Source organism: Lampetra planeri, chromosome 77, assembly GCF_965212315.1.
Source record: "Lampetra planeri chromosome 77, kcLamPlan1.2.h2, whole genome shotgun sequence".
NCBI lineage: Eukaryota > Metazoa > Chordata > Hyperoartia > Petromyzontiformes > Petromyzontidae > Lampetra > Lampetra planeri.
The window spans coordinates 875,655-888,131 of NC_136182.1; the positions used below are offsets into that span (position 1 = coordinate 875,655).

Genomic DNA, 12,477 nt, shown 5'->3' on the forward strand with positions numbered 1-12,477 from the left:
TATGGGCAGTGTTGAGTCTATGGTGCAGTGCTGAGTCTATGGTGCAGTGCTGAGTCTATGGTGCAGTGCTGAGTCTTTGGTGCAGTGTTGAGTCTATGGTGCAGTGCTGAGTCTATGGTGCAGTGCTGAGTCTTTTGTGCAGTGCAAAGTCTATGGTGCAGTGTTGAGTCTATGGTGCAGTGCTGAGTCTATGGTGCAGTGTTGAGTCTATGGTGAAGTGTTGAGTCTATGGGCAGTGTTGAGTCTATGGTGAAGTGTTGAGTCTATGGTGCAGTCTTGAGTCTATGGGCAGTGTTGAGTCTATGGTGCAGTGCTGAGTCTATGGTGCAGTGTTGAGTCTATGGTGCAGTGTTGAGTCTATGGTGCAGTGCTGAGTCTATGGTACAGTGCTGAGTCTATGGTGCAGTGCTGAGTCTATTGTGCAGTGTTGAGTCTATGGTGCAGTGCTGAGTCTATGGTGCAGTGTTGAGTCTATGGTGCAGTGTTGAGTCTATGGTGCAGTGCTGAGTCTATGATGCAGTGTTGAGTCTATGGTGCAGTGTTGAGTCTATGGTCCCAGTGGTCGTGGAGTGACGCGAGTTTGAGCCGTCCTCACCGGAAGTTTAAGATCCCTACTTCCACGAACCGAGACCCGAGGCTCTGATAGGAGCTGATGAGCTGTGGAACATGGGGAGGTGGTGGGTGGGTGGAGGTGGGGGGGGGGGGAGTAGTGGGGGGGGGGAGAACCATGTCAGCAAACGCAATCGTTTATTTCATTATCGTTGTCATAGACCCACAAGGACACAGAATGTGCCCTGTGGGGTCACGGAGAGAGAGCCATCGCATAGCGTAGTGTAGTTTGTGGTGTATAGTGTAGTGTAGTGTGTAGTGTATGGTGTAGTGTGTAGTGTAGTGTGTTGTGTTTATTGTAGTGTATAATAGTGTAGTGTATAGTGTAGTGTGTAGTGTAGTGTATAGTGTAGTGTGTGGTGTATAGTGTAGTGTGTGGTGTGTAGTGTGGTGTAGTGTGTAGTGTAGTGTATAGTGTAGTGTATAGTGTAGTGTATAGTGTAGTGTATAGTGTAGTGTATATTGTAGTGTAGTGTGTGGTGTATAGTGTAGTGTATAGTGTAGTGTGTAGTGTGTGGTGTATAGTGTATAGTGTAGTGTGTGGTGTGTAGTGTATAGTGTAGTGTATAGTGTAATGTGTGGTGTATAGTGTAGTGTGTGGTGTGCAGTGTATAGTGTAGTGTGTGGTGTTTAGTGTAGTGTGTGTAGTGTGTGGTGTATAGTGTAGTGTATATTGTAGTGTGTGGTGTGTAGTGTATAGTGTGTGGTGTGTAGTGTGTGGTGTATAGTGTAGTGTGTGGTGTATAGTGTAGTGTGTGGTGTGTAGTGTATAGTGTAGTGTGTGGTGTATAGTGTAGTGTAATGTGTGTAGTGTAGTAGTGTAGTGTATAGTGTAGTGTAGTGTGTAGTGTATAGTGTATTGTATAGTGTAGTGTAGTGTTTAACACGTAGGCTTTCGCGACCAATGTTATTCATAATCAACGTTTTTGGGTTTAGATCGCGTTATTTATAAATGTGTCGTAACCCTCCACCACCCGACACGGCCAATCAGTAAAAATGTGTCACGTTAACAAAAGACAAATAGTTCACTGCTTTAGCCCACCGGTGTGTTGAAGCCACAACATTTACAATTTGAGTACGACGTTTCGCTGGTAATTGCATCCAGCATCATCGGGCGAATTGCCCGATGATGCTGTGTATAGTCCCATTGGTGAGCTCCTCCGGCAGGCAAGGCTGCGTTGGCTGGGTCATGTAGCCCGCATGCCCTGCCACCGCATGCCTAAACAGCTTTTGTTCAGCCTGATAGAGTGGACTAAATGGGCGCGGCACGGGCTAGAGAAGAGATAGAGTGACGTGGTACAGGAGGATGTGGAGCTGAGTGGACTTGCCGATAACTGGTACCAGCAGTGTCAAGATCGGCCTCTGTGGAGGAGGCTCGTGAATGACGCTACTGGGCAGTTGGAGGCAGTCGCCCTCCAACAACAATGGAGGGCGGAGGAGCAACGCTCACAACAACGAGCGGAGTGCCGTGTGGCTAAAGCACAGCAAATTGGCACAATAGGGGGCACAGGTGGTGCATCAGCCAGTCATCTCGGTCAACTCAGTCAGTCGACCTGTGGCACCTGCCAGCGGGCGTTCGACACTTCACGTAGCCTCAAGGTGCACATGGCCTGGAACAAGCGCCGTGGTGACGTCACCGTCACTTAGTGGCGAATGGCGGTTGTTCTTGTTGTATAGTGTATAGTAGTGCAGTGTATAGTAGTGTAGTGTATAGTGTGTAGTGTATTTTGTGTAGCGTGTAGTGTAGTGTGTAGTGTATAGTGTGTAGTGTATAGTGTGTAGTGTATAGTGTGTAGTGTATAGTGTGTAGTGTATCGTAGAGTCGTGTGGTGTACAGTGTCAATTTTAGTGTCGTGTTGTTATGTTTCTGGATGAGTATGGGTCTCTCTCTATGTATCTCTATGTGTCTTTATCATAGTTCTATATGAGTATGGGTCTCTGTGAGTATGGGTCTCTGGGTCTGTGTGGGTCTCTATGAGTATGGGTCTCTGTGGATCTGTATGGGTCTCTATGAGTATTTGTCTCTGTGGGTCTGTATGGGTCTCTTTGAGTATGGGTCTCTGTGGGCCTGTATGAGTCTCTATGAGTATGGGTCTCTGTGGGTCTCTATGAGTCTCTATAAGTATGAGTCTCTGTGGGCCTGTATGGGTCTCTGTGAGTATTTGTCTCTGTGGGTCTGTATGGGTCTCTCTGAGCATGAGTCTCTGTGGGCCTGTATGGGTCTGGTGAAACGACAAGTGAAGTGAGTTTATACCAGAGGTCGCAAACGGGTTTTGATTCCTTACCCGTACCCGCACCTGTACCCGGCCGCACCAGGGTCGCAAACGGCTACCCGTACCCGTACCCGGCCGGGTACGGGTAGCCGGGTATCGGGTAGGGTATGGGTATCGGGTATTCGATTGCGACCTCTGGTTTATACTTCGCCGTTGTGAGATGTCTTACGCTGGGTAGGAGCCTGTTGGACATGGTTCTGTAATCCAGCGAGTTTGGGTCACTCAGGGCAGAGTTGTAGACTTCATTGATTGTCAGCGTCACTGGGACCACCTTGAGGTCTGTGGGAGACAAAGACAAAGATTACCATTAAAGCATCTACCAGACTGTAGGGGAAAGTGTTGTTAGTTGTACTGAGTAGCGGAAAAGACATACACACAGACACACTCAAAGATAAACAAAGACCCCCCCGGATAGCCTCGAACAGACTGTTGGGGCAAGTGCTGTTAGCGAGCACCTATGAAGGCCAGAACAGCGCATGAGGGCATGGGTAGCCAGCAAATACACTCAGTCACCTTTGTCTCCACAGTCGACTTAGGGGAGGCCCACGACCGGTTCAGACAATCGTCACTGGTGATGTTGGCCGTGAGCGGGAATCGAACTTCGGTCTCTTACTGGGTTCGTAGGGCTAACCACCGCCCCACGGATTCCCACTCACATTCACCAACTCATACAATCGCACATACACATACTCATCCACACGTACAAACTGCACTCACTCACTCTGTAGAACAGGGGGAGATCATACAAACTGCACTCACTCACTCTGTAGAACAGGGGGAGATCATACAAACTCCACTCACTCACTCTGTAGAACAGCGGGAGATCATACAAACTCCACTCCACTCCACTCACTCACTCTGCAAAACAGTTGGAGATAATTCAAACTCCACTCACTTGCTCACTCTGTAGACACATGGATGAGATCACACAAACTCCAGATTGACAAGAGGCATTCCAAGTCGGTAATGGACCCAAATGCCCCCCTTTCGCTGCCTGCGAGAGCCACCGCAAGTGCCACCTCCCTCGCTCACCTTGTGGCGCGTAGGGGCTGCTCGTTCGATTCGAACCGCCGGTTGCCATCGTTGTGCTCAGGACGGTAGTCGCAGTGGTGTTCAGGACCACTGCAGTGGTCGCAGTGGTGTTCAGGACCACTGCAGTGGTCGCAGTGGCGTTCAGGGTCATCTCAGAGGTCGCAGTGGCGTTCAGGGTCGTGTCAAAGGTCACAGTAGAGTTCAGGGTGGTCTCAGAGGTCGCAGTAGCGTTCAGGGTCATCTCAGAGGTCACAGTAGAGTTCAGGGTGGTCTCAGAGGTCGCAGTAGCGTTCAGGGTCATCTCAGAGGTCACAGTAGCGTTCAAGGTCGTCTCATCGGTGGCCGTAGCGTTCACGACGGTAGTGGCATCGGTGGGGTTGGCGGTCGTGCACGATGGCAGAGGCTCCGGGCGAGACACGCACTGCACCCCATCGGGCGGGAACCCCTTGATGCACGTGCAGGTAGGGGCGAAGCCAGGCGAGGGGGAGGGGCTAGGCACGGTGACGTCATCGCACGCTCCCACCTGGCGGCAGGCAGCGGCGCTCCACAGCAAGCCGGGGCCGCAGTGGCAACGCATCTGAGTACCGTCCAACCCGCACCCTGGCGAGAGATTGGTGGGGGGGGTGGAGGGGAGGGAGAGGGGGGGGGGGGACGAGGTGATGACGAGGTAATGACGAGAGGAAGAAGGAGGCGGTAAAATTACGGTGGCGGTCGCGGGCCGTTACTGTTGCATCGTGGGGGCATTGCCTTGTCCGGCTGATACGGAGGTCCACCTCTACTTGCAAACGTTCGACTTACGGACTTTCAGAGACACCAACAAACTGTGTTCCCGTACGTCCAGTTGCAGCTGTTCGGAACGAGAGACGCAAGTTCAACGTGAAGAACCAGTGGCATCTACATCTGCAGAACGTGAAGAACCAGTGTCATCTACAGAACGTGAAGAACCAGTGGCATCTACATCTGCAGAACGTGAAGAACCAGTGGCATCTACAGAACGTGAAGAACCAGTGGCATCTACATCTGTAGAACGTGAAGAACCAGTGGCATCTACATCTGCAGAACATGAAGAACCAGTGGCATCTACAGAACGTGAAGAACCAGTGGCATCTACATCTACAGAGCGTGAAGAACCAGTGGCATATACATCTGCAGAATATGAAAAACCAGTGGCATCTACATCTTCTGAACATTAATAACCATTGGCATATACATCTGCAGAATGTGAAGAACCAGTGGCATCTACATCTGCAGAACGTGAAGAACCAGTGGCATCTACATCTTCTGAACATTAATAACCATTGGCATATACATCTGCAGAATGTGAAGAACCAGTGGCATCTACATCTGCAGAACGTGAAGAACCAGTGGCATCTACATCTTCTGAACATTAATAACCATTGGCATATACATCTGCAGAATGTGAAGAACCAGTGGCATCTACATCTGCAGAACGTGAAGAACCAGTGGCATCTACATCTGCAGAACGTGAAGAACCAGTGGCATCTACATCTGCAGAACGTGAACAACCAATGGCATCTACATCTGCATAACATGAAGAACCAGTGGCATCTACATATGCAGAATATCAAGAACCAGTGGCATCTACATCTGCAGAACGTGAAAAACCAGTGGCATCTACATCTGCAGAACTCTGAAGAACCAGTGGCATCTACATCTGCAGAATGTGAAGAACCAGTGGCATCTACATCTGCAGAACGTGAACAACCAATGGCATATACATCTGCATAACATGAAGAACCAGTGGCATCTACATATGCAGAATATCAAGAACCAGTGGCATCTACATCTGCAGAACGTGAAAAACCAGTGGCATCTACATCTGCAGAACTCTGAAGAACCAGTGGCATCTACATCTGCAGAATGTGAAGAACCAATGGCATCTACATCTGCAGAACGTGAACAACCACTGGCATCTACATCTGCATAACATGAAGAACCAGTGGCATCTACATATACAGAATATCAAGAACCAGTGCCATCTACATCTGCAGAACGTGAAAAACCAGTGGCATCAGCATCTACAGAAGGTGAAGAACCAGTGGCATCTACATCTGCAGGATATTGTAAAACCAGTGGCATCTACATCTGCATAACGTGAAGAACCAGTGGCATCTACATCTTCAGAACATTAAGAACCAGTGGTATCTACATCTGCAGGAGATTCTACAACTTTTAAAGCCATCCCCCGTGTTTAGTGTACACTCCGTACAACATGTTCGGAATCGCAAGGGAGTAAAGTTGGAAATTGCGAACAAAATCGACTGACAAACAGACCTCTGGGACCCAACTCGTTCGTAAGTAGAGGAGTCCATGTAATTGGACTCCTCTACTTGCGACACATTTATAAATAACGCGATCTAAACCCTAAAACGTTGATTATGAGTGGAAGTTATACTAATAGGGGTTTTTCCCTTTTATCTGGCAACAAAACTAACACCTTTTGCAAGGAATCATGTTTACATTAACCACAATACTTACAGTCAAATGCAAACAAAAAAACAATACTCTGATAATGTATGCATTGTCCTTGAAACTGATCAGTCCACACCAGAGCATAAATTATCAGAGTATTGTTTTTTGTTTGCATTTGACTGCAAGTATTGTGGTTAATGTAAACATGATTCCTTGCAAAAGGTGTCAGTTTTGTTGCAAGAAAAAAAGGGGAAACCCCCTATTTTGTATATTTTGGTACTGGAAAAGAAGGTCCCTGTAAATATGGAAGTTTGTCGTCAAACCTGCCACCATCACCATCGCTGCCACCCATCATGGCCAATCAGTAAGAGGTCTTTGTCACGTAAACCACAACATGTGACTAATTAGTTACTAGTTCAGTACTATAACCGGTGTGTGTATTCGAGAGTTAAACCCACCACAACACACGGGCATCGATTTGCCTCCCATTGTATATGTACCAGATCAAAGTTACTCTGGGACAGCCATAGAAAGCTTATCGAACTAAGTGGTAATTTTTTCATATAAATAATAATATAGGTGCCAGTGAACATCCATGTCAAACCCCAAGGTGAACAGGGAATGGCTTCATGTCCCAGCCGTACAGTTTTACCCAGGCCTGCTCACCATCATGAAGGTTCTTAAATGAATGTGAGCAGAGAGCCAGAGACTCTGAAAGTACGAAGAACAACCCAGAGCCCAGGCCTATTTATGGTATCAAAGGCATTGACCAGGTCAATAAAGCAGAGATGTAGGTCCTGTTGGAATTTCCTACACCTCTGCTGTAACAGACGGACAGAAAATATTGCATCTGTGCAGGACTGCCCAGGCTTGAAACCGCATTTGGGCACCGCAAGCCTCTCCTCAGAGTGCCTGGCAAGGCGATGTTGAAAAATCCTTGCCACGAATTTTCCCGTCAAAATGAGAAGGGAGATGCCCCTTTAGTTATTATCATCGTCTGTGGGGCCCCCCTTCTTAAAGAGGGGGACCACCAGGGTATCCTGCTAATTATGCAGAACCCGTCCAGTGGTCCAGACTGTTGTTATGATGTCATGTAGGGCAGTCTGTGCACAAACGCCACCCTCCCTCAGCATTTCGCTTGGGAGATCATCTCTGCCCGGTGCCTTTCCTGGTCTCAGACTCTGGATCACCTTCAGTACTTCCTCAACAGATGGCACCTCAGCCAGCCACTCACAGGGGTTGACTTCCTCTTCAAATATTTGAGGCACTGCAGCCTCCGCAGGGTCATCCCCACTTTGCCCCATTGATGTTTTCTAGGCTGAGTGATTTCCCTTTCCCCAAGACCTCACATGAATTTTCGACAAATCTGCAAACTTGTTCCTGAGGGTCAGAGATCGATCACCCTTCTTTCCACTAAAGATTGCGATAGATGTTGCACCGCGGTGCCGCACGGCTCTCCTAACATAGTAGTAGGTTTTACCCTTTCAACTGGTACAAAACTGACACCTGTATACAAGGCATCATGTTTGGAATAACCACAACACAAGCAGTCAAAATGCAAACAAAAAGAAACAACTCTTCTTCTTGGTTCTTTCGGTAAAGTCACGTAGAAGGGAAGTAATAAAATTATAAAAAATAAAACATAATAAAATAATTCTCACGACGTTTCGGCCACAACGCAAGCAGCCGTCCTCAGGTGAAAACCAGGTCCGTCGAGGCGACAGAGTCTGAATGACTCGACAGACCTGGTTTTCACCTGAGGACGGCTGCTTGCGTTGTGGCCGAAACGTCATGAGAATTATTTTATTATGTTTTATTTGTATTATTTTATTACTTCCCATCTACGTGACTTTACCGAAAGAACCAAGAAGCTGAATCCATGCAGTCACGAAAGCTTTAAATCGAAAAAGAAACAACTCTGATAATGGTAATGATATGCACTGTCCTTGAAGTTGATTGGTTCACACCCGAGACAGCTTTTCTTAGAGCCTAGTCTCCATTGGTGTTGGACCAGATGACGCCAAAAGGCGTACAACTCAAAGACAGTGCACTATCAGAGTATTGAGAGCTCGGGGTAAGCATTTACACTATGAGACCTCCTTTACCAGTGGCAAAATATAGTAGTAGGTTTATACCATTTAAACTGGGACAAAAACTTAAAAACCTACTACTATATTTTGCCACTGGTGTAGTGACAGAACGGTCACTACTGTGTTGGCCTGTACGAAGGCTGGGGGCCCCAAGGGGGTGCCTGGGGGGTCACGTGGTGGAGGGATCCGGACCTTCCCAGAGGTGGGGGAAGGGAGGCGTGGCCTGAAGAGAGCCAGCCACGCCGGGGCGGAGCCAGCCACGCCAAACCAAATATAAGCGTGGTGTGAACGCAGAGCGAGGCGGCTGTTGTACTGTACTCCAAGGTGAAGACATCTTCGGTCGTCAAGTCCCGAGTCGTCGTCCTGGGCCAGGCAGGCCGTTGCCTGCCTGGTCCAGTCTGTGTCGTGTTCCAGAGTGTTAGTGAGTTGAGGAAGGTGGTCACCACCTCATGTAGAGTGTTATATTATTTACCGTTTAATAAATAGTGTTGCCTCCAAGTTGCGTGTGTGTGCACCTAATTTGAACCTACTACACTGGTAAAGGAGGTCTCATAGTGGCTCTCCTAACCTCCGAGCGAAGGCGGCCGTAATCCTCATTCTCCGATGTGGGATGCAGTAGTCGGTGGGAGTGGTCCTGTCGATTTTTGTCAGCCAGCCTGAACACCTTCTCCGTCAGCCAGGGTCTCTGGGTGGGGTTTGCACCGTGTACCCAAAGCAGCCATTGCAGCTGCATGACCCACCGTTCTAAACTCTCGCCCCATTTCCCCTCGGCATCAGGAGGAATGGGGGACGATGCCAACCCCAGCCGCAAGCGATGATGACATTTTTGCTACCAACTTTCATCATCTAGCCGAGACCAGGCCACTGTGGATTTAATTGGGGTTCTAGATGGACACCCACCACGGGAGTGTAAGAATGGCAGGTGCATCTTACAGATGACAAGTCGATGGTTAGTGGACAGATCAGCTCCATGGAAGGTCCTGGTGTCAAGCACATGGGCTTGTATCCGCTGTTCCATCACTATGTAGTCCAGCAGATGTTCTTGCTTGTACCCGGCATGCATCCATGATGTTGCGTGGATGTGGCGATGCTGGAAAAGCGTGGTTGGTAATTACAAGCCCATGGGCTGCACAGAAGTCTAGCAGCCTCCTACCGTTATTTTTTAGCTGATCTGGCCTATGCCTTTTGATCACTCTATGCCCAGGTGCCAGCACCATGGCCAACTTGGGCATTAAAATCACCCAACAAGATGACTCTTTCCCAAGGGGCCACTTTAGCTAGCACCTTTGACAGGAGGTCATAGAAGCCATTTGGACTCATCGGTCTTGCCTGCATCCGTTCACTGATGTTCATCTTCGGTGGAGTGCATAAACAACCACCACCAATACCAATCCTCACCTCCAGTTAATGGGGAGGCCAGCCCAAAGTAGCCTGGAGCTTATATGTTCCCACACTTCACCACCACGCTCCCACACCCCCTCGATTGTTGTATTCAGAAGAGCCACTCCCCTTTGTTTGGCAGTCTCCTGCCCCGAGTAGAGGACTGTCCACCCTCATGGTGCTGGAGCCAGAGCCGGTCCACCAGACCTCCTCAATGCCACAGAGATCCAGGCGGTACCGGTCCAGCTCCCGACAGAGGAGTGGCAGCCTCTCCTCCGCAGTGAGCGTTCGAACATTCCACGTGGCCACCCGCAGTGTTTTCTAGTTGTTTCTAGAGGAGCCCCGAGGGTAACGATTCAGTCCCCTGGCTCTGCCAAAAGGGGTTTGGCCAGGAGACGTCATGGATGCCTGTACTTCTGGCGCCTAGGGCACAAGCTTAGATTGATTTCCACGTAGTTTAGTGATCACACACTCACACACGTGTACACACACGCGCAGGCCGTAGCCATGATACTCACAGCTGAGCACCGTGACGGTGCTGGTGACATTCTGTTTGCTGACGATGAATTCAAACGAGCAGTTCCCGCCGATGGGAGCATCCGTCTCGACCTGCATGCTCGCCTCGGTCGTGAACGACGTCGTGTCTGGAGACCAAACGGAGAGACGGAGAGACAGACGGACAGGCAGACAGATTTTATCTAACCCTGCGTAAGGTCCCCACTGAGCTCGGTAGCTCCTTTTCAGAAGCGACCTGGCTCATCGCGCATGAAAGCTCAACGAAGTGGCCGACATCACTGCGTGGAAATTTACAGCGGCAGCCGAATGCTCTCAATGCGTGGCGATGTTGATTCTAAAATGTGGAGGGGAAGAACCGAAGGACTTGGAGAAACATGCACAGGATCCACGGGGAGAGAGAGAGAGAGACACACAAACTCCAAATATACAGCAGTAGGCATCAGGGTTGGGATCGAACCCTCGACCTCCTGTGTACCAGGCGAGGTAGTCAACATCTCCTAGCCACCGTGGTGTTAGGGTCCGGTATTAAAACCAAGACCTCCTGCGTACCAGGCGAGGTAGTCAACATCTCCTAGCCACCGTGGCGTTAGGGTCCGGGATTAAAACCACGACCTCCTGCGTACCAGGCGAGGTAGTCAACATCTCCTAGCCACCGCGGCGCCCACTAAGAAAGGAAGATTCACCCTTTCCCCTGTTTCCGAGACACCTCCAAGTCGCAGGGGTGGATGGGCGAGCGTCCCTTTCACCGTGGAATCCCGTAACTCGTGTGTGCGCACGGCAGAGGTCGCAAACGGGTTTTGATTCCTTATCCGTACCCGTACCCGGCCGCACCAGGGTCGCAAACGGGTACCCGTACCCGTACCCTACTCAATACCCGGCTACCCGTACCCGGCCGGGTATCGGGTAGCAGAGGTGTGGACTCGAGTCATGTGACTTGGACTCGAGTCAGACTCGAGTCATGAATTTGATGACTTGCGACTCGACTTGGACTTGCATAACAATGACTTTGTCCCACCTATGAGATGTGGACTCGAGTCATGTGACTTGGACTCGAGTCAGACTCGAGTCATGAATTTGATGACTTGCGACTCGACTTGGACTTGCATAACAATGACTTTGTCCCACCTCTGTCGGGTAGAGTACGGGTATTGGGTAGGGTACAGGTATCGGGTACGGGTATCGGGTAGGGTACGGGTATCGGGTAGGGTACGGGTATCGGGTACGGGTATCGGGTAGGGTATCGGGTAGGGTATCGGGTAAGGTACGGGTATCGGGTAGGGTACGGGTATCGGGTAGGGTATCGGGTAGGGTACGGGTATTGGGTAGGGTACGGGTATCGGGTAGGGTATGGGTATCAGGTACGGGTATCGGGTAGGGTACGGGTATCGGGTACCCGGTTGCGACCCTGGTGCGTGGGCTCAGTTTTAATTTTATTTCAGATTAGAGGCGTAGCAGTAGCAGTCGTCACAGTAGCAGCAACGCCACTGCCGTCGTCGTCGTTACAAAGATGCTGTAACCCACCACAGAGAACCGTAGCGACACGACCTACCGCCAGAATAAACACGTGTTACGTTATTGGTTTTTTACCCTTCTATCTGGCAACAAAACTGACACCTTTTTACGAGGAGTTATGTTTGCATAGACCACAATACCTGCAGTCATAATGCAAACAAAAAACATAACTCTGATAATGTGCACTGTCCTTGAAGTTGATTGGTCCACACCCGAGACAGCTTTCCTTAGAGCCTTGTCTCACATGGGTTGCACCAGATGACGCCAAAAGGCGCACAACTCAAAGTCAATGCACCATCAGCGTATGAGAGCTCGGGGTAGGCATTTACACTAAGCATTTACACCATTGGAACCATTATCAGAGTTATGTTTTTGTTTGCATTATGACTGCAGGTATTGTGGTCTATGCAAACATGATTCCTTGTAAAAAGGTGTCAGTTTTGTTGCCAGATAGAAGGGTAAAAAAACAATTATCATATTTTTACGGGCAAATGAGGTTCAAATGACGTGTTACGTAATTACAACTCTATGTAACACGATTTCTGTTCCTGGGTAGTGTTATTTTAGATTTGACGCTTTCGTGACTGCAAGGATTCATACTCTTAGTTTTTTCGGTAAAGTCACGTAGGTAA

The 12,477-nt window shown here is 49.3% G+C and overlaps 1 protein-coding gene across 4 annotated transcripts in view; it reads right to left on the minus strand.

Annotated features, from left to right (window-relative positions):
• Window positions 1–12,477, minus strand: part of LOC144738050 (uncharacterized) — a 478,363-nt gene that overhangs the window by 449,653 nt on the left and 16,233 nt on the right. For all 4 annotated transcript variants that reach the window (XM_078620954.1, XM_078620951.1, XM_078620952.1 and 1 more), the window contains exons 6-9: window positions 10,336–10,461; window positions 3,915–4,514; window positions 3,052–3,161; window positions 596–657 (exon numbers count right to left, since the gene is read on the minus strand). In XM_078620954.1, coding sequence (XP_078477080.1) covers window positions 596–657; window positions 3,052–3,161; window positions 3,915–4,514; window positions 10,336–10,461 — 898 coding nt within the window. The remainder of the gene's footprint in view (window positions 1–595; window positions 658–3,051; window positions 3,162–3,914; window positions 4,515–10,335; window positions 10,462–12,477) is intronic.